We start from the raw sequence: 26,780 nt of genomic DNA on the forward strand, positions 1-26,780 counted from the left end.
TTCCATACAAATTTAAGGACTATTTGTTCCAGTTCTTTGAAAAATGTCCTCGGTATTTTGATCGGGATAGCATTGAAAGTGTAGATTGCTCTGGGTAGTATGGACATTTTAACTATGTTAATTCTTCCAATCCATGAGCATGGAATATTTTTCCATCTTTTTATGTCTTCCTCAATATCTTTCAAAAGTGATCTATAGTTTCTAGGATATAGGTCCTTTACGTCTCTGGTTAAGTTAATTCCAAGGTAACGTATGGTTTTTGGTGTTATTGTAAATGGGATGGATTCCCTAATTTCTCTTTCTTCAGTCTCGTTATTCGTGTATAGAAATGCAACTGATTTCTGGGCATTGATTTTGTATCCTGCCACCTTACTGAATTGTTCTATAACTTCTAATAGTTTGGGAGTGGATTCCTTTGGGTTTTCCATATAGAGTATCATGTCATCTGCAAAGAGAGACAGTTTGACTTCTTCTTTGCCGATTTGGATACCTTTGATCCCTTTTTGTCTTCTGATTGCTGTTGCAAGGACTTCTAGTACTATGTTGAATAATAGTGGCGAGAGTGGGCATCCTTGTCGTGTTCCTGATCTTAAGGGAAAGGCTTCCAGCTTTTCCCCATTGAGAATAATGCTTGCAGTAGGCTTTTCATAGATGGCTTTTATGAGATTGAGAAATGTACCCTCTATTCCTACACTCTGAAGGGTTTTAATCAGGAAAGGATGCTGTATTTTGTCAAATGCTTTTTCTGCATCAATTGAGAGGATCATATGGTTCTTGAGTCTTTTCTTGTTGATATGATGTATCACATTGATTGATTTGCGAGTGTTGAACCATGCTTGCATCCCAGGTATGAATCCCACTTGGTCATGATGGATAATCCTTTTAATGTACTGTTGGATTCTATTAGCAAGGATCTTGTTGAGGATTTTGGCATCCCATATTCATTAGGGAAATCGGTCTGTAATTCTCCTTTTTGAGGGGGTCTTTGCCTGGTTTGGGGATCAAGGTAATAGCCTCATAGAAAGAGTTTGGTAGCTTTCCTTCTGTTTCTATTGTTTGAAATAACTTTAGGAGAATAGGTATTATTTCTTCTTTAAATGTTTGGTAGAATTCCCCAGGAAAACCATCCGGGCCTGGAGTTTTGTTATTTGGAAGGTTGTTTAGCACAGACTCAATCTCCTCATAATTAATTGGCCTGTTTAAAAAATCTGTTTCTTCCTGTTTCAGTCTTGGTAGTTTATAGGTTTCCAGGAAGGCCTCCATCTCTTCCAGGTGCAATCAGCCTTTTAAAATTCATGATCACAAATCTCAAATGAGCACTCAAGTTACCTAGCTATCCTATTAGGTTTTCCCAGAAATTCACCTTCCCACTTACTTAGTTGATTAATATTTGGTTTCAGATTCTCACTCTCATTTGCTTCTGTTTTCACTGAGAAAGGAACTTCCTTGTCCTCCCACCATCAAATCTACCTACCTATATGCATCTGAAAATTAATTCCTATCTAATGCCAACATCTCCTCTTTTGTACTAGTACACAATAAGGTTGCAGCATCTTCCATTTTAAAAACTTCCTTTTGGAACAGAATAGAGAGCCCAGAAACAGAGCCATACAAATATAGTCAAATAATTTTTGACAAACAAGCGGAAGACAATAAAATGGTGCAAAGACAGTCTTTTCAAGAAATGGTGCAGGAACAAGCAGACATCCACATGCGAGAGAGAGAGAGAGAGAGAGAGAGAGAGAGAGAGAGAGAGAATCTAGACACAGAACTTACACCTTTTACAAAAATTAACCCCAAATGAATTACATACCTACATAATTTTTTAGAACTCTTCTATATGTGAGCTATGTCTATAATTAACCATTTATTTGCTTAATCATTTATATCAGTAATGATTCATGGATATTTATTTTATACTTTATTTTGTTGCTCAAATTCTTCCACCTTGGCCATTAGAAGCTCTGTAAGTTGGCTCCTGTGTTCCTTTGACACTGTCCTATTCTTTTATTTTTTTTTGAGTACTTTCTTACTATATTAAGAATTATGCTGATGTCTCCAACTCTAATTCAGAATCCCATGATTTATTCTAGCCTTATTTTATTATTACCCTCTCCAATAATGAGAACTCTGGCTCCCACCAAGTGTCATCCATTTACTTAATCTTTTTTTATTTTTTAAAGATTTTATTTATTTATGTGACAGAGAGACAGCCAGCGAGAGAGGGAACACAAGCAGGGGGAGTGGGAGAGGAAGAAGCAGTCTCCTAGTGCAGAAGCCTGATGTGGGGCTCGATCCTGGAACGCCGGGATCACGCCCTGAGCCAAAGGCAGACGCTTAACAACTGCGCCACCCAGGTGCCCCCATTTACTTAATCTTTGAATAATAACAGTTTTATTTCTTTCCAATCTAAAAACCTTATTTATTCTCCTAAGAACACTGGCTAGGATTTCTAGTAAAATATCAAATAGAGATGTGTTTTATCCTGATCTTTACCAGAAGGATTTCTGAGTTTCACTCCCAAGTATGATGGTGACTACAGGTTTTCTGCAGATCTTTATTAGGATAGGGATGTCCCTTGCAATCCCAATATCCTATGACCTTCTATTATGTATTAATTATTTTCTACATATAAGATCATGTCATCTGCAAATAAAGAGTATTATTTCTTCCTTTCCAATCCAAATGCCTCTAATTCTTGTTTTTATTTTTTGGATGTTGTTGTTGTTGTTTTTGGCTTACTGCACTAGTTTCCAATACCATATTAAATAGAAGTGATGAGTAGACCCTTAATTTTTTCCCCAATGTTAGGGGGGGAAAAGAGTTTTTCTCCACACAATAAATTTTCTTAGATGTTCTTCATCAAATTAAGGACCTTGCCTTCTGTTGCTAGTTCACTGAGACTTTTTTCATCATGAATGGGTAGTGGATTTTGTGAAACTGTTTTTCTCCACCTATTACACGATCATGTGCTTTTTGTTCTTTATTTGATTAATATGGTGTATTGCCTTAATAGTCATATATTGAACCAACCTTGCATTATCTTGGGATAAATCCCACTTGATCATGATGTATATTGTTTTTATTTATTTATTTATTTTTTTTTTAAGATTTTATTTATTTATTTGACAGAGATAGAGACAGCCAGCGAGAGAGGGAACACAAGCAGGGGGAGTGGGAGAGGAAGAAACAGGCTCATAGCAGGAGAGCCTGACGTGGGGCTCGATCCCAGGACTCTGGGATCGTGCCCTGAGCCAAGGCAGACGCTTAACGACTGAGTCACCCAGGCGCCCTGGTGTATATTGTTTTTAAATTGTTACTAGATTTGGTATACTAACGTAGAAGATGTTTGCATCTATATTCATGAGGGATATTGGACTATAGTTTTCTTTAAAATTTTGAGACTTGTTCTATGGCATAATGGTCTCATCCTGGAGAATGTTTCACGTGTAGTTGAGAAGAATGTGTATTCTACTGGAGGTGGGTGGACTAGTTCTATACATGTCTGTTAGGCCTAGTTGGTTCATAAATAAAAGATTAGCGCTTTGTCAATAACAGTTGAATCTGAGTGATGGGTTCAAAGAAGTTTCTCTTGCTATTCTACCTCTAGGTATGTTTGAAATTTTTCATATAAGAAGTAAAAAATATGGGGTGCCTGGGTGGTGCAGTTGTTAAGCATCTGCCTTCAGCTCAGGGCGTGATCCCAGCGTTCTGGGATCGAGCCCCACATCAGGCTTATCCACTGGGAGCCTGCTTCTTTCTCTCCCACTCCCCCTGCTTGTGTTCCCTCTCTCACTGGCTGTCTCTCTCTGTCAAATAAATAAATAAAATCTTAAAAAAAAAGAAGTAAAAAATAATCCCCAAATTCTTACATTAATAGAAAAGTTTAATAGGATTCAATAAGATGTCCGAACATAACTCACATAAATAAAAAACATGAGGCAGATCTATATATCTTGATATGGAATGATTCAAGATCTATTAACTTAAAACAATCAAGGTACAGAACAGTTTACATAGTGCTCCTGTTTTTGTTTAAAATCTAAACATAAACACATATATTTGTACACTATTTCTGGAAAAGGATATTAAAAGTGACAGTAATGCCTGCCTATCAGACTATGTGATTAGAAGTCTGGGAGGGGGAAAATTTGCCTTTCACTATATATATTTTTTGCCTTTTGAATTATTTTCACTGGATAATTCAAAAATAGGTAAATAACATTTATGAAGGAAACTTATACAAGGATAGCTAATTACACTGTTGAAGAAGTACAATCAGGGAAAACGTGCTCTACAAATACCAAAACACAGGACAAGGTTGCAGTCATCAAAACAGTATGGTAATAGATCAATTAAAGAAAACAGATTTTAGCAATTTAGTATATAATAAAAAAGGCATTTTTAAACTAGTGAAGAAAAGGTCAGTTGGCCCAGTTAGCGCTCATTTGGAGAAATCCTTATTTGACACTATACACTACAACCAAAAGTAACTTCCAGAGCAATTAAAATCCTTCTTGTAGAAATAAAACTGTAAAAGTATAAAGAATAAAATATAATAGACTATTTTTATAATCTGGGGTGATGAAGACATTCCAAGGCAGAAATCATAAATGAAAAGTATCCAGAAAAATATAAATAAATAAAAAGACTGATAAAAGATCTTGACTGTAGGGGTGCCTGGGTGGCTCAGCTGGTTAAGCAACTACCTTTGGCTCAGGTCATGATCCCAGGGTCCTGGGATCAAGCCTCACATCAGGCTTCCTGCTCAGCAGGGAGTCTGCTTCTCTCTTTCCTTGCTTCTCCCCCCTGCTCATGCTCTCTCTCTGTCAAATAAATAAATAAAATCTTCAAAAATAAAAAAGATCTTGACTGTATAAAGACTAAAATCTTTGTAGGACAACAGTACAAGTGACAGACTGAGAAACATATTTGAAAAATAACAATGTGCCAATATCCATACTGCATAAAGCCTTCTACAAATATGTAAGCAAGAGACAACCATCTTAACAGAAAACTGGACAAAATTTCAGACAATTTGCAGAGGGTGTCATGTAAATAGTGAACAAACATGAAACAATATGCAATTTCACTACTAATCAGGGAAATGCAAATGAAGACAATATATAAATACTTGGCTCATCAAATTGGAAAATTTTCTGAAGGCTTATAACATATATTGTCAATGATGTGGGGCAAAGGATACTCAGACACTCTTGGTGAGGGTATAAATTAGGGCAGAATTGCTGAAGGCACTTCATCAATATCTAACAAAACTCCACATTGGGAAAGGCAGTCTCATGTGCACAGTCTTTGGACATCTGCTTGGCCATGTAAGAATGGGACTTGGGCCTGAGACCCCTCTTTACCAGGAGCTAAAGAGCCCACACAGCCTATGGCAAGCTTATCACCTCGTGTGGGAACATCTCTCCCTGTCTCAGTCTCAGTGGGTGCTCCTTTGTTCTGCTTAAGCATGGGCATCAGTTGCCCTAAGGCATGCCCTCAGCTTTCAGTATTTCATACTCCCTGAGGGAGAAGCTGGGATCCTTCTGTCTCAGCACAAGAGGGGTACACAGAGGCCCACTGCCCTGCGCTGGCTGCACAATATTGCAGCTGACCCTGCCCTGTGTCTTCTCTGCATACGTAGAAGCATTGTCCCACCCAGGGCTTGGTTGCGTGTGTTCTCCTTGGTGACTCTGCTACCGAGATGCTGTGGGGAGAAGTATTTGGATTTCTATTCCTAGTGGTTGGCATGTAATGTAGTTGGAGTCCTCCTCTGACACAGGGGAACCTGTAACAGGTTCATGGTGTTCTACTCAACACTCCTTCACATTTTTGAGCAGTTGAGTTGACACAAACAACCATCTAATTCCAAATCACTTGTGAAAAAATAAACCCCTATTTTTTTTAAACCCCGGCTTACTGAGTATCCTATTCTTTGCAGCATGAGCCTTCTTTTTTTTTTTTAAGATTTTATTTATTTATTTGACAGAGAGAGACAGCCAGTGAGAGAGGGAACACAAGCAGAAGGAGGGGCAGAGGAAGAAGCAGGCTCCCAGCGGAGGAGCCTGATGCGGGGCTCGATCCCAGGACTCTGGGATCACTCCCTGAGCTGAAGACAGATGCTTAATGACTGAGCCACCCAGGCGCCCCAGCAGAAGCCTTCTTAATACTTACCCTATATCAGGGGTCAGCAAACATTTTCTGGAAAGGGCCAGACAGTAAATGCTCTAGACTTTGTGAGCCATATAGCCATATCTAGTCTCTGTCACATGTTTGTCTTATTATTATTATTCTTTCCTTTACAACTCTTTAAAAAGATAAAATCCAGGATGCCTGGGTGGCTTCGTGGGTTAAGCATATGCCTTCAGCTCAGGTCATGATCTTGGAGTCCTGGGATTCATGCCAGGATTGAGCCCTGTGTGGGGCTTCCAGTTCAGTGGGGAGTCTGCTTCTCCTTGCCCCTCGGCTCCTCCCTGCCGCTCATACTCTCTCTCATTTGCCCACACTCTCAAATAAATAAATAAAATCTTAAAAAAAATGAAAAGGTAAAATCCTTCTAAGTTCACAGCTGTCCAAAAACACACTATGAACCAAATTAGGCTCATAGTCTGCTGACTCCTGTACTATATAATTAGTGGAAAAAACTATATAAGGATATGTATCAAAGACTGTGTAATGAGTGTTTCAAAGGGGTGATGGGTTTAATAGGTGGCATTAAATTTGTATTCTATATACTCGCATTTTTAAAACAAATTTATAACCTATATTATTTGTATAACATTTATAACTTTTAGAAGATCACATCCATTGGAACATAAGACTGAATTATGAATTATGAAGCTTTTAGAAACTCAAAATTCTCCAGACTTTGTCTTCATAATTACCCAACCTTATTTCTCTTCCTCAACTTACCAACAGTGTGTCTCCAACTTCTCCATAAAGTAAAGGTCCCAGGATTCCTGATTCATACTGAATAGCTTCACGAGTCTTAAATGTTTCATCTGTGTATGCCATAAATCGGACTTTTTTGTACTTCCTACCAATCCGCTGAGGACCATTGTTCAAATACAAATTTTTGTAACTTCTGCATGAGACACAAATAGATGAGATGTTGGGATGGAGAATTCTAGGTAGAAGACAGGTGGCTTAAATCCAGTTCTAAAACAGCTGAAATGATTTAATCGATGGAAAGGCGTGAGAAAAATATAAGTATCCCTGATGCTTAGCTATGTTAGTAAGGCTACCTATTATTTGATTCCATATCTGTACCTAACCATAAACATGGCTTGAAGATTTGTTGTTTTGAATAATTGGGAATAACGTTTTAAAAATGTGGAAGAGTTCACATTGAGAGCTAAAAAGTGCTTACCTATCATTGGCGGTGGGGCCTGAGGGAGCATAGTCCCAGTCCTCCTCTTCAGCAGCAATATAGTGGACCCAAGTTTTAGGATGCTTCTTGGCAACTGAGCGGATTTGGATAAAGGGAGAAGAGTTGTCGTCATCAAAGCTAACCACATCCATGTCAGAGTCATAAAGATCATCATCATAATCTTCGTCTTCATTATTTTTCATCCGTAGTTGGGGTTCCTCTGGGCAGCTATCTACTTTGACATAAGCTTCCATACCACCTGGGGTCAGACAAACCAAACAATGTCAGATTCCTATAAGACTTGCCTTAACTTTTACAACTTCATTGTCTCTCATTAGGCCTTCAAGACCCTCTCCTCAGTGTTCCCTGCCCCCACACTAATACCCTTATCTTGCCACTCTCCTATAGGGATTACCTTCCCTGTAGCTAGCACTTGCTGGTTTCTTCCTATGATCATTGCACTCACCATTTCCCTTCTGCCTGATTCTCCTCCAGTATATGTTTTATCCATTTTTCAAGACTCACTCATTTGCTCTTATAATATGTATGAATATTTCCCTTCTGGAACTGACTCTGAACTTATCACTCTCCAATTTCCTAATTATAAACAAGTAGACTTAAGAAACTGCATATTTTCAGCATTTGCATGCCTAGGTCAGACCAACTCCCCATTCTGCCAGTTACCTAATGATTTCTATATGTACTCATTGGATTATGATACAGACCATTGATTTAATAAGTTTATTAGGAAAAATGTCAGTGTAGATATAAATTTTAAGACATTCCAAGTTCATAAAAACATGAAAAGGTACAACTTAGAGTTAAGGAGATATATGTTATATATTTTTAGAGCATGTTTGCCTGTGACTAGTTGTAAGCCCTACAGCAAGTCTATTCAACAATCTCAATCTTATCTTTGGCTTTGTAATATGTGGATAGTAATAATTCCCACCCAATGTATGCTATAGGGCTATTTTGAAAATCAACACTAAGAAAGGCAGACGTATTTACTAGATGATGGGGAATATGGTAGATTTCAGAAGCAGCAAACAACTAGTCTGCGGTTCACGCGGCTTTAAACTTAATTCATTCTAGATCTAAAAATGAAAGGTTTTGTCTGTGGTCCAATAAGACAAAGCATTTTTCTGAAAAATGAGGATTAAAATCATTGGGAAAAAGTCAAAATAATAAAACAAAACATAAAATAAACTCCTCAAACTGGGTAACAACTAACCTGTGCCTACAGGATCAACTTTGTCCCCTAACATCCTGTCAAAAGTCTCATAAATATTATGTTACAGATGAGGAAGAGAGGTCCCTATTCTTCATCACTACAGAGGAGTATAAACAAGGTCACTCATAGAACATAAGGGGGAAATGGTGGATGCATGGCAAGATCAAATCTCTTCTCTGAGGCAAGCAAGGAATCTGAAGAGAGGGGTAATACAAGAGTGCTAGAGCAAACAAGTGTGGTTAGACACGAAAGATTAGGCCTCCTCAACATGTTTCTCCAACAACCCTCATGGGCCACAACGGAGGAGAAAACAAAGACGGATGTTAGATTTATCCAATGTTAAGAGTTAGTAGAGTAAATATACAAGAAGGAAAATGGGGGTGGGATGATCATGTTATATGAATTTTTAGTCTGTAGCTACAAATGAAGTCACATTAACGATAATTTGAAACCGTATTATTGTCCCAACTTGCTCAGACAGGAACTTTAACCCTTTGCAAAGTTCTCATTAAGGAGTCTCTGAAAACCTCACGTGGTGTTTCACATATGCTCACCAACTTCCACTCCCACATTGTCTGCTATCCCTGACAGGCTCTGTATTTCCCATGTCTCTCATCTCCTTGCCGGTATTGATGGAGTGCCTCCATGTAGAGCAGTAGTGTGGTCTTTCACAGTGAGTACTACCATATCCTCTTTTCTTTGCTATTTATTGCTCTGGGCATCACTACTGCTAGCCTGCAGCCCTTATGGTTAGAACCTAGGCAATGTTGGGCTTTTTTTATTTCCTTAAGTTTCTCATAAACCATCTCTTCAGGGGCGCCTGGGTGGCTGAGTCATTAAGCGTCTGCCTTCCGCTCAGGACATGATCTCAGGATCCTGGGATTGAGCCCCACAATGGGCTCCCTCCTTGGTGGGAAGCCTGCTTCTCCCTCTCCCTCTGCCGCTCCCCCCACATGTACTCTCTCTGTGTCAAACAAATAAATAAAATCTTTAAAAAAATCCATCTCTTCAGCTATGACCTACAATCCCTCTCTCCATAGTACTAAAGCCTAATTAATGGGATCTGGCCAGAAAACCAACGATATACTGTCCTCCCCACTTTCGCCACCTCATTCATCCCTAAAATGTCTCCCCTCCACTATCATAGTCATTTAATCTAAAAATTCACCGGCACTACTAACGCTCAAGCCCTCTTACATTCAAGATAAAATCTTTTTTTTTTTTTTTAAAGATTTTATTTATTTATTCGACAGAGATAGAGACAGCCAGCGAGAGAGGGAGCACAAGCAGGGGGAGTGGGAGAGGAAGAAGCAGGCTCATAGCAGAGGAGCCTGATGTGGGGCTCGATCCCATAACGCCAGGATCATGCCCTGAGCCGAAGGCAGACGCTTAACCGCTGTGCCACCCAGGCGCCCCTCAAGATAAAATCTTATACTGGATAATGGACAGTAAAAGAAGAGATGAATATTTATAATACTCATTTTTAAGATCAACAGACATTACCATGTTGGTGGGAAGGGATATGACAAAACAGTAGAAACTGGCCAAGGTCCATCAGGAATGTCTGAGCAGTAAGGAAAGTTATTGGTGAGATCTCTAGGGAGGCCTGGCGATGATTCCTCACAAGAAATGTGTGACCTTCAAGAAAAACTGAGTGCACTTCGGGGGTGGTGCCCATTCCAATCACATGCCAATAGATTGATCTCTTGTGACATCCAGTCAGACCTATAACATAGGAATAAGACAGTTATGGTCAATAAGTAGAGAATTTGAAATGGAAAACACTTTCTAGGATAGGATGGACAAACTGACCTTCAAATTTTTTTTTTACTGACTTTCCAAGGATGCTGGTGTACTGCCAAACCAATAGCTCTTGCCAAGGTCACCAATGAGTGCTGTGCTGTTAAATCCAATGGACACTTTTCAATCATCTGCATCTGGTGACCACTCATTCCTTCTTGAGATTCTCTTCCTCCCTTGACCTCTATACCAACACCTCTCTGGGTTTTGTTCCCCTATTGTTTAGATAGTTCCTTCTTCTCCCTGCTTTCCTGACCCTTCATTAAATGACGGATCACCTAGGACTCAGGCCTAGGCTTATTCTCTTCTTAGTAAATATTTTCTCTTTGAAAAATATCAAAATTATGCAAGTGAGAGTTATTCTTCTCACCACTCTCACTTCTTAAATCCAGTCTGACACTAATTATGGCAATATAATTAATAATACTAATATTTACTGAGCACTTGTTTTATATCAAGCACTGTCCAAACTATTTTACAAGTTTTAACTCATTCACCTCCAGTAACTATATGAATGTAGAAACTATTGTTATCAGGAGAGGAAACTGATACCCAGAGAGGTTAATTAACTTGCTCAAATTGGAACCCAAGCAGCTGTAGATTTCACACTGTTAACTACTAGGGCACAGCTGTCTCATATTTTGACTCTTGAAGTTTTCAAATATACATATTTTTTCACCATCATTACTACCCCCAGCATCTTAATACAAGCTAGCTACCATTATCTCTTGTCTGTCTCAAGTCCAAACACTCTATTAAGGCCTAGAAAGCTCTGAATGGTATTGCCAATTTAGGTCTCATGCCTTTGTATGGGACCTGTTTCTCCCAGGGGAAAGCTTTAACATCTTCTCTTTGTTATCTGAAATTTCGCAATCATAATTTTGTGTGGGGATTTTTTTTTATTTATCCTGCTGGGAAATTTGAATATGAAGACTCTAATATTTTCATCCTTAACACTTTCTTTTATCATTTCTTTGATTTTTTTTAAAAGATTTTATTTATTTATTCGACAGAGATAGAGACAGCCAGCGAGAGAGGGAACACAAGCAGGGGGAGTGGGAGAGGAAGAAGCAGGCTCATAGCCGAAGAGCCTGATGTGGGGCTTGATCCCATAACGCTGAGATCACGCCCTGAGCCGAAGGCAGACGCTTAACCGCTGTGCCACCCAGGCACCCCCATTTCTTTGATTTTTAAAATCTGTTTTAAAATGTATTCCAACTCTATTTTTGTTTTACTTTCTGGGAGATTTTCTCTATTCTAACTACCTTCTATTGAGTTTCTATTTTGACATTCATATTCCTAACTTTTGTGAACGTACCCTTGGTTCGACTGTTTCTGTTTCATAGAATCATATTATTACTTTATTGATGCAGTATCTTCTTGAATCTTTATGAAAATACTAAGTAGACCTTTTGACAAGTTTTCTTCTAAGAATTATCTCTTTTTCCTCTGGGATTATTATTTTTTTTGTTTATCTTTGCATATCCCTTTCATGGTTCAGGTTTCCCTTAAATATTTGTTCATCCTTGACTGCCCGCCTATATTTAAGCAAAAGGAAAGAGAAATCTGTGAGTTCTGTGTACATGGACAGGCCTTCATTTTTAGGTGACTGGAAGAAGAATCAGCCACTCCAGTTTAAGACTGCACGAGAGGCCAGAATTCAGTGGGCTTTCCTTGGGATACAGAGCTGTCTGAGGAGAACCAGAAAAGAGAGCTCTAGTGGTGAATGCAGAAGACCCTGAGGATTTCTTTAAAAAGATTTTATTTATTTATTTGAGAGACAGCATGAGAGAGCATGCACGGAGGAAGGGGTTGGGGGGAGGATCTCAAGCAGACTCCCCATCGAGGGCAGTGCACAAAGCAGGGTTCCATCTCATGACCCTGAGATCATGACCTGAGCTGAAACCAAGAGCCAGATGGTTAACTGACTGAGCCACCCAGGTGCCCTGACCCTGAGGATTCTTGAGCAGGTGTGTACCTACCTGGCAGAGACCTGTTTACATAGCCATTGACTGTGTGCATTTCATGCTGGACCTGAACAGATGCAGGATCCAAAGACTCATTCGTTTCTGAGTGCCAACTTTTCCCTGTTGAGAGAGAAGGCAAATATAGGGCCAGCTAAGTGTCTGTCTCATGAATCACCCTTCCTCCCTCCTTCCCTCCCTCCCATGGGGCAAACACTGCTCACACCTTAAGCATTTTTGTCAGCACAGTAGGCATGGATGATTTGCCCTCAAAGTTAGTAAGAGAAAGGCAGAAGACAATTACCAAAAGGCAGACATTTCTTGCTCAAATTGATTATTTCTCCCTATATTTGTCCATGACAGTAGATGGGGAGGGATGATGGCAAATGATAACTAGAAGGGAGAATATTGGTTAGTTTGTGCCATGAGGATTTCATTCTATTCATTCATTGACTCATTTAAAAGGGAACAGATGAAAATCATCTTGGAAAAAGGCTCTCAGTCCCTGCCCCCTTCTAATTGCTTCATTCAGATTGTAGTAATGAAAACTCAAGAACCTGAAAGCTTTCCAACCTCCTCCATGAAATTAATAACAATGAAAGCACTGTTAATGTTATTATGGGACAGCCATCTCCCTGAAGTTGCCCCTTTGTGTAAAGGACTGGCAGCTAATGCTGAACGTTTCTGAAGCACCCAGCCTTTGGGGTGTTCTCATAAGTTCCTTTATCTGTTCATCTACTAATTCATTCATTCATCCAAACATGTTTCCTGAGCACTGTTGAGTGCTAAGCACTGAGGACAGAGAAAACACAGTCTCTGCCTTCAATGTGCTTACAATTTAGCTTGAATAGAGAAGCTGACAATTAGAGTGAAGACTAATGTAACAGAGATTAGAACAGCTAACACAGATGCAGAGAGGAGAAGGGACTTCACTTTACTTGAGGGGAAAGGGATATAAAATCAAAGAAGTAGGCAATGGTGATTTAGTGTGATAAGGAGGAAACTCCAGGTGCCGTAGAAACATATAAAGAAGCATCCAACCCAGGCTGGAAGGAGAAGGAGCAGAGTGAGGCGAGACAGGTCATCAATAATAATGGAGTGTCAGGGGACATGAAAAGATAGGGAGACTAGTCAGGAAAGAGATGATGGGGTCCTCAATTCAGAAGAGGCAGTGTGGGAGGATAAGATGGGACCTACTCTGCACCACATAATGTTCTAAGTTACCTTATTTAAATCATTTACTTAATCCCCACAACTATCCTATGAAGAAAGTACTACTATTTCAATTTTCAATATGAGGAAACTGAGACACAGAGAGGTTAAGTAACTTGCCAAATAGAAGCACACGGTAGAATGCTGGTTGCCAGGAGCAGAGGGGTGGGGGAAATGGGGAATTGTTGTCTAAAGAGTACAAACTTTCAGTACCTTTTTAAAGATTTATTTTTTTTTAGAGAGAGAGGGAGGGGAAGAGAGAGAGGGAGAGAATCCTCAAGCAGACCCCCTGCTGAGCATGGGGACCGACACAGACGTTCAATCTCACAACCCTGAGATCATGACCTGAGACGAAGCCAAGACTTGGACACTCAACCAACTGCACCAGTTTTAAGATGAGTAAGTTCCAGGGATCTACTATACAGGTGCAATAACTACAGTTAATACTACTGTCTTTAACACTGAAAATATGCTAAGGGAGTAGGTTACATATAGGAGCACTCATCACACACACAAAATAGTAACTATGTGAGGAGACAGATGTTGATTAGCTTGACTATAGTAACCATTTTATTATCTTTTGTATATCAAATCACGTTGTACTCCTTAAATATTCGTATTTTAAAAATTTGTCTTAAAAAGACACATGAAAAGATGCTCAACTAAATTACTAATCATCAGGGAAATACAAATCAAAACTGCAATGAGATACCACCTCACGTTACTCAAAAATGGCTAGTATCAAAAAGAAAAGAGATAACAGGTGTTGGCTAGGTGTGGAGAAAAAGGAAGCCTTGTGCACTATTTTTGGGAATGCAAACTGGTGCAGCCACTGTGGATAACAGTATGGAGGGTCCTCAAAAAGTGAAAAATAGAACTACCCTATGATCCAGTAATTCCACTTCTGGGTACTTGCCCCCAAAATACAAAACCACTAATTCAATGGGATATATGCACCCCTATGTTAATTGCAGCATTATTTACAATAGCCAAGATATGGAAGCAGCCCAAGTGTCCATCCATAGATGAACGGATAAAGAACAGGTGGTATGTATGTGTATATATATGCCATAAAAAAGAATGAGATCTGGCCATTTGAAGCAACATGAATGGACCTAAAGAGTATTTCACTTTTGCTAAGTGAAATAAGGCAGAGAAAGAGAAATACTGTATGGCTTCACTTTTACGTAGAATCTAAAAAACAAAACAGACAAAGCAGAAAGAAACCCACAAACACAGAGAATAAACTGGTGGTTGAAGGGGGGGGGGTTGGGAGATGTGCAAATAGGTGAAGGGGGTTAAGGAGGTACAAATTTCCAGTTATAAAATAAGTAAGTCACAGGGATGAAAGTACAGCCTAGGGAATATAGTCAATACTACTGCAATGTACTTATGGTGAGCATTTCATAATGTATATAATCAAATCACTATTCTGTACACCTGAAACTAATATGTCAACTATACTTCAACTAAAAATGTTTTTAAAATTTAAATTAAAAAATAAATAAAATTTTCTAAAAAAGATAACAGAAAGAATTTAAAAATTAGAGCTAAAAGTCTTTGTTATTGGATTTAATGAGGGAGATGAGCCCAGCCTGTTACCTAGCTCCTCTATCTTCTTACCTGATAGCTCCCAATGGAACTCAGGCTGTATTTTTTTCTTGAAATTCAGTTTCATCCCCATCTCCTTCATTCCTGAACAGTAGGTTAATGATCTTTCTATAATCACTTCCTCTGGACAACAGCAGCCCTCATTCTCAAATACCAGATTAAATTAATATATTCTATTTTTTTCAGGAGCCCCAAATTCAGATTGCAGCTCACTAACCTTCATCAAATACAGCAAAAAGTAGTACAAATTCATGCAAGATCTGTGTCCTTTCTTTGGCCAGACTCCCTGAAAAAGAAGTGAGAACATTTATCTTCTACTGAGAATCCTATTATAGGAAATCAACACTAGGAGGAGACATCACTTCATCTACTGTTTTGTCTCTTGGCCTCCTGTTAACTTTACCATAGTATTGCTTCTTTGGTGTCAGACGTCCTATACCAGTGCTTCTAAAACTATTTGGGGTAAACAACGTTTTTTCATTCCAATTTTGCTGCAGACCAGTACTTATGTAAAATACAAGAAAAATGTTTTTTTTCCATTAAAAAATGAATTACTCAAAAAATGAAATTAAAGAAACATGCAAAATATAATTCCATATAATCATATTTCATACATATATGCATTTATTCAGAACAAACACAAAAGAGAAAAATTGCAAAAACTGTAAATACTGTTCTTGGAATATAGGCAATTAAATATAGATAATTTCTATTATGCTTTTAACTTTTTTTACTTTTGCAAAGTATTATGACCAAAATAACAATGATCAATATTAAACACCTATAATCGTACTTTAAGTGAATACTATGTATACCAATATTTCAAATTGTTAATGTTACAAATGAACTTGTTTCATGCTTTAATTATTGAATTTGTTGGTTGTCTTTCTTTTTTTGTTGTTGGTTGTCTTTCTTAGCATTATATTTCTTCATTTGATTGGGAAATTTTCTTTTTTTTTATGTTAGTCACCATACAGTACATCCCTGGTTTCTGATGTAAAGTTCAATGATTCATTAGTTGCGTATGGCACCCAGTGCACCATGCAATACGTGCCCTCCTTATTACCCATCACCAGCCTTATCCCATTGCCCCACCCCCTCCCCTCTGAAGCCCTCAGTTTGTTTCTCAGAGTCCATAGTCTCTCATGCTTCATTCCCCCTTCTGATTACCCCCCCTTTCTTTATCCCTTTCTTCTCCTACCGATCTTCCTAGTTCTTATGTTCCATAGATGAGAGAAATCATATGATAATTGTCTTTCTCTGCTTGACTTATTTCACTTAGCATTATCTCCTCCAGTGCCATCCATGTTGCAGCAAATGTTGAGAACTCGTTCTTTCTGGTAGCTGAGTAATATTCCATTGTATATATGGACCACATCTTCTTAATCCAGTCATCTGTTGAAGGGCATCTCGGTTCCTTCCACGATTTAGCCATTGTGGACAATGCTGCTATGAACATTGGGGTGCATATGGCCCTTCTCTTCACTACGTCTGTATCTTTGGGGTAAATACCCAGTAGTGCAATGGCTGGATCATAGGGTAGCTCATTTTTAACTTTTTGAGGGACCTCCACACTGTTTTCCAGAGTGGCTGCACCAACCTGCATTCCCACCAACAATGTAGGAGGGATCCTTTCTCCACATCCTCTCCAACAATTGTTGTTTCCTGCCTTGTCAATTTTTGCCATTCTAACTGGCATAAGGTGTTATCTTAGTGTGGTTTTGATTTGAATTTCCCCGATGGCTAATGATTTTGAACATTTTTTCATGTGTCTGTTAGCCATTTGTATGTCATCATTGCAAAAGTGTGTTCACATCTTCTTCCCATTTTATGACTTGTTTATTTGTTTCTCGCGTATTGAGTTTGAGAAGTTCTTTGTAGATCTTGGATACCAGTCTTTTATCTGTAGCATCATTTGCAAATATATTCTCCCANTTGCAAATATATTCTCCCATTCCGTGGGCTGCCTCTTAGTTTTTTTGACTGTTTCCTTGGCTGTGCAGAAGCTTTTTATCTTGATGAAGTCCCATATGTTCATTTTTTCTTTTGTTTCTCTTGCCTTTGGAGATGTGTCATGAAAAAGGTTGCTTTGGCCGATGTCGTAGAGGTTGCTGCCTAGGTTCTCCTCTAGGATTTTTGATGGATTCCTGTCTCACATCGAGGTCTTTCATCCATTTGGAGTTTATCTTTGTGTATGGTGTGAGAGAGTGATTGGGAAATTTTCTTTGCAAGCTTACTTTAAGCAGAAGATTTTTGTTTATGACATTCTCCTTCTTTCTTGTACCCTTGACACTTGAAAGTAAATCTTTGATTGGACAAAGTAAGTAACTCACTTATACAAATTTAAAATATAGGTAAAGCTGTCTGAACACATTTGAATTCTTTTTATTTTTAAAATTACCAAATAGTGAAATTGGCTTTTACTTTTGGTGTCTAAGTCTATGATTCTTAACACATGTATAGATTCATGAAACCACCAACCATCAAGACACAGAACAGTTCCAACATCCCAAAAAACTCCCTCCTTCCATCCCTTTATAGACACATATATAGTCATAAAGAAAGAGACAATCATACATATGGTCATACCCTTGGCAACCACTGATCTGTTCCCCATTGCAATATATTTGTATTTTTGAGATTGTCATATAAATGGAACCATACAGTATATAACCTTTTGAGATTGGCTTTTTTACTCAGTATAATGCCTTTGAGATTCATCCATTTTGTTGCATGTATCAGTACTTCATTCTGTTTTATTGATGAGGAGTATTTCATGATATGAATGTACCAGTTTGTTTAACCATTCACTTGTTGAAGGACATTTAGGTTGTTTCCAGTTCTTAGCCATTACAAATAAAGCTGCTGTGAACGTTAATGTACATACAGATTTTTATGGGAATATTAAGTTTTCATTTGTCTAGGGTACTCACGAATGGAAATTAAGTGTATATTTACCTTTATAAGAAACTGCCTATAATTGTGACACCAATTCCAGTGTATATGGTTTTTTTCCCTACCACCAAGCAATTATGTGGCATCAGCTGGGTGTCCTACAATTTAACTTAATTCTGAAACTATCTGCCTGGAGATGGTGTAGATTCCCACAGGTTAAGGGCTCAATTCTACAAGACTTCCCTGCACCCACATGTCAGATGCTAATTGAAAGTCCAAGTCATCACCTGTGCTTCTGACCAACCTCTACAGATCAGAGGTTCCAAAAACTCCCTTCTTGGGTTCCGTTAATTTGCTACAGCAGCTCACAGAACTCAGAGAAACATGTTACAGATCACCAGTTCATTCAAAAAATATATACCTAAAAAATAGCCAGATGGAAGATATGTATAGGGCAAGTTATGGGGAAAAGATGCAGAGCTCCCATGCCCTCTCCAGGTATGTCACTCTCCTCAAATCTCCTGGTGTTCACCAATCTGGGAGCTCTTTGAACCCTGTCCTTTGTTTTTTTTTAATGGAAGCTTCATTCCATAGTCACAACTGATTAAATCATTAGCCATCGGTGACTGAACTCAATTCTCAGCCCCTCTCTCCCCTCCTGGGGGAGGGGTGGGGAACTAGGGAGGTTGGGACTGAAAGAAAATTCCAGTCCTCTAATCACTACAGGCAATCAGCGCCATCTTTAGGTGCATGGTCCAAAAATCACCTCACTAACATAACAAAAGACATCTTTCTTGCTCTCATCATAGAAAATCTCAAGGGTTTTAGAAGCTCTACCAGGAAGGAGATGAAAACCAAATATATACTGTATTTAAATCACAATATTACACTGCCAAACTGTTTTCCAGAGTGGCTATACCATTGTGAATCCCCAGCAACAATGTATGAGACTTCCTGTTGGTCTGCATTCTTGACAGCATGCTTAATTTTTAAATTATTAGATTAAGTATTCTAATAGATATGTAGCAGTATTTCATTGCGGTTTTTAAAAAAAGATTTTATTTATTTATTTGACAGAGAGAGAGACAGCTAGAGAGGGAACACAAACAGAGGGAGAGGGAGAAGCAGGCCTCCCACTAAGCAGGGAGCCGACTTGGGGCTCGATCCCAGGACCCTGGGATCATGATCTGAGCTGAAGACAGACGCTTGACGACTGAGCCACCCAGGCACCCCTCACTGTGGTTTTAATATGCATTTCCTTAATGGCCAATGACACTGGACATCTTTTCGTGTATTTATTTGGCACTTGTATATCTTCTTCAGTGAATTATCTATTCAAATATTTTGCCCATTTAAAAAAATTGGATTTTTTCCTTATTGTTGAGATTTGAGAGCATGTTTTATAAAATGTTTTCTATATAACATATACATATATAATACACATGTATAATACATATATAAAGCATATAAAAATATCTTGGTTATTGTGAATATTTTTTAAAGATTTATTTATTTATTTATTTATTAGACAGAGAGAGACAGCCAGCGAGAGAGGGAACACAAGCAGGGGGAGAGGAAGAAGCAGGCTCCTGGTGGAGGAGCCTGATGCTGGACTGGATCCCGGAACGCCAGGATCACGCCCTGAGCTGAAGGCAGACGCTTAACGACTGTGCCACCCAGGCGCCCATGTGAATATGTTTTTTATATATATCACAGCAGTCCTTTGCCAGATATGTGATTGGCAAATATTTCCTCCCAATCTGTAGTTTGTCTCCTCATTCTCTTAACAGTGTTTTTTTATTACAAAAGCAAAAATTATTAATGTCGATAAAGTTACATTTATCAATATTTTCTTTTATGGACTGTGTTTGTGATGTTTTCTCAGAACCCTTCTCTTAACCCCAGGTCATGAAGATATTCTACCTTGTTTCCTAAAAGTGTTATGGTTGGACATATTACATATAGAGCTGCAATTCATTTTGAGTTATTTTTTGTATAACTAGTAAGGTCTGGGATCACTGCATATAGATATCTAATTGTTCCAACACCATTTGTTGAAAAGACGCCTCCTTTGAGTTATTTTTGCGCCAAATCAATTGGGCTTACTTGTGTGGATCTATTTCTGGAGTTTCATTCTATGTCATTGATCTACAGGTCTATTCCATTAACTAATACATGTTATGATTACTGCACCTTTGTAGTAAATTGTAAAATTGAGCAGGATTATTACTCCAAATTTATTCTTTTGCAAAATCATTTTAGCTAATCTAGTACTTTTGCCTTTTCATATAAATTTCAGAATCAGCTTGTCTGTGACCACAAAAAAAATCTTGCTGAAAATCTACAGACTGGGGAGAACTGAGATCTTTACTGTGTAGAATCTTAAGAGTACAGAAACAGTTTGTCTCTCTGTTTGATTTCTTTCACTTTTTAGTTTTCACCATACAGACAATGTACATGTTTTGTTAGATTTATACCTAAACTTTCAAATTTTGGAGCTATTGTAAACATACTTTCTTACATTTTGGTTTCCAGTTTTTCATTGATAGTATATAGCATACAAATTTGTTAAAGATTTATTTAAATACCAGTTAGTTAACACGCAGTGTAGTATTAGTTTCAGATGTAGAATTTAGTGAGTCAACACTTCCACAAAGCACCCAGTGCTCACCACAAGTCCCCTCCTTAATCCCCATCACCTATGTAACTTATCCCTCCCAACCTCCTCTCTGGTAACCATCAGTTTGTTCTGTAGTTAAGCCTGTTTCTTGGTTTGCCTCTCTGTTTCTTTTTTTTTCTCCCCATTTGCTCATTTGTTCTGTTTCTTAAATTTCTTGAGTGAAATCATATGGTATTTATCTTTCTCTGACTTATTTCACTTAGCATTATACTCTCTAGCTCCATCCCTGTCATTGCAAATGGCAATATTTCATTCTTTTTTTATGGCTAATATTCCATTATATAATAATATTCCTACACACACACACACACACACACACACACACACACACACATCACATCTTTTTTATCCATTCATCAGTTGATACCTAGTAGTGCAATTGCTGGGTCATAGGGCAGCTCTATGTTTAACTTTTTGAGGACCCTCCATGCTGTTTTCCAGAGTGGCTGCACCAGTTTACATTCCCACCAACAGTGTAGGAGGGTTCCCCTTTCTCTACATCCTTGCCAATACCTGTTGTTTCCTGTGTGTTGATTCTAGCCATTCTGACTGGTGTGAGGGGATATCTTTTTGTGGTTTTGATTTGCCTTTCCCTGATGATTAGTGATGTTGAGCACCTTTTGACATACTTCTTAACCATTTCTATATCTTTTTCTCCCCCCAGAAATATCTATTCACATCCTTTGCCCATTTGGGGAATACTGAAGGAGAATAAAAAGAGAAATTCTCCACCAGTTTGGTGGTAATTTAAATTCTGATGCCTTTTCCTGACCTGCTTGTTCTACTTGATTGTTAGGATTCTCAGATGGCTGGGCTATGCATTTTGTCAAGGTTCTATAGTTGAGCTCAATGGGAGATAAAGGGTGGCATATGTTTTTTCCATCTTATCCAGAACTAGAACCTCTTGTTGACTTTTTTATAAAGATGTTACATTTTTAAAAATGTATTTAATTTTTTAATTTTAAAAAAAATTTTTAAAAAGATTTGACTTTTAAGTAATCTCTACATCCAATGTGGGGCTCAAACTTACAACCCCAAGAACAAGAGTTGAATGTTTCACTGACTGAGCCAGCCAGGTACCTCTCTGTTGACTTTTTAAGTCAATTTTCTGCCAAATAATTCTTTTGATTTTAAATTTATTTCTATTTTATATGTAAACATGTTTTGATGTTTATTTACATACTTATTTATTTTTAACTAGGCTCCATGTCCAGTGCAGAGCCCAACATGGGGCTTGAACTCACGACCCTGAGATCAAGACCCTAGCTGAGATCAAGAGTCGGACACTTAACTGACTGAGCCACCCAGGTGCCCCAGTGATTTTATTGTTTTATTAAACAATTTACATCTCACAAATTTACATCTCACAAATAACACACTGTGGTTGTAGCACTTTGTCATAAATTATGACTATGAAAGTGAACTTATTATATAAGAGATGATAATACTTCAGTGAAACTAGTACAAACTCTTCCGGTCCTCTTCTTCCACTCCCTCCCCTTTTGTTCTTTTGGAATCATACTTTTCATCATCATCCAGAAATGGTGGTTCATGTTCACAAATTCTTTGCTTATCCTCCCATCAAACAGTGGAGTCTAATTCCCTTCCCCTTTATGCGCTGGCCATGGTGAGTCATTCTAACAACCACAATGAGGTAGCGGGGATGCTGTGTAACTTCTGGAGCCAGGTTACAAAAGGGACCATATAAACAGACAGCATGAGCCACCATATAAAAGATCTGGCTACTCAGGAGAAAGAGAAGACAAGACAAAGACTGAGAGAAAATATTTGCAAAAGACATAATCTGATAGACTGTTATCCAAAATGTACAAAGAACTCTTAAAACTCAACAAAAAGAAAACAATCTGATTTAAAAATGGGAAAAAGATTTGAACAGAAACCTCAACAAAGAAGATATACAGAGGGCAAATAGCATACAAAAACACGCTTCATGGGGCACCTGGGTGGCTTGGTCAGCTAAGCATCTGACTTTGGCTCAGGTCATGATCTTGGGGTCCTGGGATTGAGCCCCGTGTCAGCCTCTGTGCTCAGCGGGGAGTTCTGCCTCTCCCTCTGCACTCCCCCTGCTGGTGCTCTCTCTCTCTCTCTCAAATAAATAAATAAAATCTTTTAAATAAAAACATGTTTCACATCACACGTTATCATAGAAATGCAAATTAAAGCAATTTGATACCACTACATATCTATAAGAATGGCCAAATTCCAAAACACTGGCAACACTAAAAGCTGGTAAGGATGAGGAACAAGCAGGAAGTCTCAGTCATTGCTGCTGGGACTACAAAATGACACAGCCACCTTGGAAAACAGGTTGGCAGTTTCTTAGAAAAGTAAGTATACTCTTGTCATTTGATCCAGCAATTGTGCTCCTTGGCATTTACCCAAAGGGGTTGAAAACTATGTATGCATATAAACCTGCACATGGATGTTTATAGCAGCTTTATTCATAACTGTTAAAACTTGGAAGCAACCAAGATGTCCTTCACTGGTGAGTGGGTAAATAAACTGTGGTCCATCCAGACAATAGAATATTATTCAGTGCTAAAAAGAAAAAAGCTATCAAGCCATGAAAAGATACGGAGGAAACCTAAATGCATATTACTAAGCGGAAGAAGCCAATCTGAAAAGGATACATACTGCATGATTCCAACTATTTGACATTTTAGAAAAGGTAAAACTATGAAGACAATTTAAAAAACCAGTGGTTGCTAGGGGGTGGGACAGGAAAGGATGACTAGGTGGGACACAGAGGATTTTTAGAATAGTGAAACTATTCTGTATGATACTATAATGGTGGATACATGTCATTCTACATTTGTCCACACCTGTAGACTGTAAACCAACAAGAGTAACTGTCATGTAAAGTATGGACTTCGGTTGATAATGACATGCCAGTGTAGGTTCACCAACTGTAACAAGCATACCACTCTAGTGCAGGATGTTGATAGTGAGGGAGGCTGTGTGTTGATGGTGGACACGTGGTAGTTGGGAATTTTCTGTACTTTCTGCTCAATTTTGCTGTAAACCTAAAACTACTCTAAAAATACAGTCCATTTAAATGGAAAAAACTTCTGGCTACCCTGTAGCTCCCATGCTGAAAAGACCCTGTGGAAAGCTCCAGCTATTTGAGTTTTCCAAATCTAGGTGCCAGACATGTGAATAAAGTTTCATTCAGGATGACCATGGCTCCAGCACTATTTGACTACAGCCTCATTAGAAATCCTCAGACAGTGGACTGCAAGAGGACTGCACACCCAGCTGTCATTCTGAGAGGTAGAGTGGCTCATACAAGGTCTCCAGTCTGGCCAGGGATCTGGTACCTCTTCTTGCCCTTCTTTTCCTCTTTCAAAGTCAAGGCTTCAAGGCAGGGACTAGAAAGACTTGGGGAGAGTCTAAGGGGCTAGGGCATTCTGGGTCACCTGGGTGGCTCAGTCGGTTAAGCATCTGACTCTAGATTTCAGGTCAGGTCATGATCCATGGGTCGTGGGATCAAGCCCTGAGTTGGGCTCTGTGGTCAGCAGGGAGTCTGCTTGAGGATTCTCTCTCTCCCTCTCCCTCTGCCCCTCTCTCCTCATGTGTACACATGCTTGCTCTCTCATAAATAAATAAATAAATAAATAAATAAATAAATAAATAAATAAAATGGCTAGAGCATTAAAAAAAAAAAAAAAGAAATCCTGAGACAGACCACCAAGTAAACATACTCCTAAATTTCATGAGAGACCCACAAAAACCATGAGATATGATAAATGATGATTTTCGTTTTTAGCCAATAAATTGTGGGGACATGCAGTAATAGCTAAAGGAAAAAAAAAGTCCCATGAAGATGATTTTACTATAAAAACTTAGAATTAAAGAAAATTCTGCAATGTTTACTTCCCGAATTTAGTGTATGCTATTAAACTATAAATTAAAAACAGGTTTAACTATATTTTTTAAAAGATTTTATTTATTTATTTGATAGAGAGCACAAGCAGGAGGAACAGCAGAAGGAGAGGGAGAAGCAGGCCCCCCACAGAGAAGGGAGCCTGGTGTGGGGCTCAATCCCAGGACCCTGGGATCATGACCTGAGCCGAAGGCAGACGCTTCACTGACTGAGCCACCCAGGCATCCCAGGTTTAATTAAATTTAAGATGGTTTTTAGAAAAACAAGTTATAAATGTTTGCTTTTCTCCTATTTTTTTTTAATTTTTTTAAATTTTTTTTTAGATTTTATTTATTTATTTATTTGACAGAGAGAGAGACAGCCACAGAGAGAGGGAACACAAGCAGGGGGAGTGGGAGAGGAAGAAGCAGGCTCCCAGTGGAGGAGCCTGATGTGGGGCTCGATCCCAGAACGCTGGGATCACGCCCTGAGCCGAAGGCAGACGCTTAACGACTGAGCCACCCAGGTGCCCCCTCCTATTTTTTTTTAAAGTAGGCTCCACACCCAGCACAGAGCCCAGTGCAGAGTCCAATGCAGGGCTCAAATTCATGACCCTGAGGTTAAGACCTGAGCTGAAAACAACAGTTGGACTTAACCAACTGAGCCACCCACGTGCCCTGCTTTTCTCCAATTTTTAAATGCTTTTGGGATACAAATGACACAGTTGGATGTGTTTATCTCCAGAAAGCTTTCAGGGAACTTAACAACACAAAATTTACAAAAGGCATACTGAGATAGCCCATAAACTGTAATATTTTCTTTCTATGGGCATTTTGCTAGGGAAAAGAAACCTCTGTTAGATGAAAGAACACAAATGCTTTAATAATCGACCCAGATGTTTATACTTCCCTGCTTATTTCATTTCAGTCCTATCCTTTCTCACACTTACCTTCTTTGCAAACCAGCAGGGCTCCAATGAGGCCTGAATTCAGGTCTTTCACCAGGTCCACATGAGAAAAATATGAGTAGGTGAGACATGGCGGATCAGAGGCCATCGGACCATTCTCTTTCAGGACCTGCCAGACATAGGTATGGCTTTCACCAGGAATGACTTTATCATCTTCCTTCTCCTTTTGGCTGGTCTGATCCTCATATTCAGCACCTAAAGCAAGAAGGGATAAAACGGTCCTTTCCATACCCATTGTTCACTCAAGGAAACATAGTAAGTTTATTGTTACCCGTAGATTCTACACAAGAAATAGACCTTCTGCAACTTAATGTGAAGACTATCAAGCAGCCTCATATATTCCAGAGAAGTTGTAGACCACTAATGTAAACATGAGGGGTTGAGTGGGTCTCAGTGTAACCTCCAGATTCTAACCAATAATATTGCTTCCATCATTGCATCTTTTCACCTAGTTCACATCAATTCAACTCAACAGACATACATTTGTTATGTACGTTGTCCCAGACTTTTTAATGAGCACTAGTGAAGGTCACAGGAAGATGAGATACAGAGATTTTTAAAAATGTTTTTTTTAGAGGGGGAGGGGAAGGACAGAGGGAGTGGGAGAAAGAAAATCTTAAGCAGACTCCACACCCAGCGTGAGCCTGACACAACAGAGCAATACAAGATACCCCTGCACTGCCCCGACTCTGCCTGTACTTTTACTACAAACTTTCAGCAGGAAAACGCCACCTCCAAAGTACAGGTGGGTAGCCCCCACTCTAAAATCAGCCTCTCTGGGGTATAGGGACACCCTCTTCGGTGTGCACTAGGTACTACTGGCTTCATCGAGAAACACCATCAGACCAATACTTGTGCTTGGCAGAGAGTGGTAGAAATTTTTAAAAAACCTGACTTGGCACCTGGGGATGGAGTGTGTGGTGTAGGTGCCTGTGTGATCATGGGCTGATATGAAATTCTAGGTAGTAGGTACATTTCGATAGGGAGGAAGGGCATCAGAGGGGATACATAAAGGGATTCAACTGTATAATGTTTAATTTCTTGGAGCAAAGACAAAATATTAAGATTTGGCAGTGAGGAGCAGTCGGGTGGTGTCCAACTCTTGGTTTTGGTTCAGGTCACGATCTCAGGATTGTGGGATTGAGTCCTGCATCGGGCTCTG

At 38.9% G+C, this 26,780-nt stretch overlaps 1 protein-coding gene across 12 annotated transcripts in view; it reads right to left on the reverse strand.

Annotated features, from left to right (window-relative positions):
- F8 (coagulation factor VIII) overlaps positions 1-26,780 on the reverse strand; it is a 123,423-nt gene that overhangs the window by 68,851 nt on the left and 27,792 nt on the right. For 10 of the 12 annotated variants that reach the window (XM_034649653.1, XM_034649652.1, XM_034649656.1 and 7 more), the window contains 6 exons: positions 25,601-25,813; positions 15,411-15,479; positions 12,389-12,493; positions 10,110-10,331; positions 7,373-7,631; positions 6,916-7,087 (listed from right to left, as the gene is read on the reverse strand). In XM_034649653.1, the coding sequence (XP_034505544.1) occupies positions 6,916-7,087; positions 7,373-7,631; positions 10,110-10,331; positions 12,389-12,493; positions 15,411-15,479; positions 25,601-25,813 (1,040 nt within the window). The remainder of the gene's footprint in view (positions 1-6,915; positions 7,088-7,372; positions 7,632-10,109; positions 10,332-12,388; positions 12,494-15,410; positions 15,480-25,600; positions 25,814-26,780) is intronic. The other 2 variants (XM_034649651.1, XM_034649654.1) reach the window with 2 other exon arrangements.

This window comes from Ailuropoda melanoleuca, chromosome X, assembly GCF_002007445.2.
Source record: "Ailuropoda melanoleuca isolate Jingjing chromosome X, ASM200744v2, whole genome shotgun sequence".
Lineage (NCBI taxonomy): Eukaryota > Metazoa > Chordata > Mammalia > Carnivora > Ursidae > Ailuropoda > Ailuropoda melanoleuca.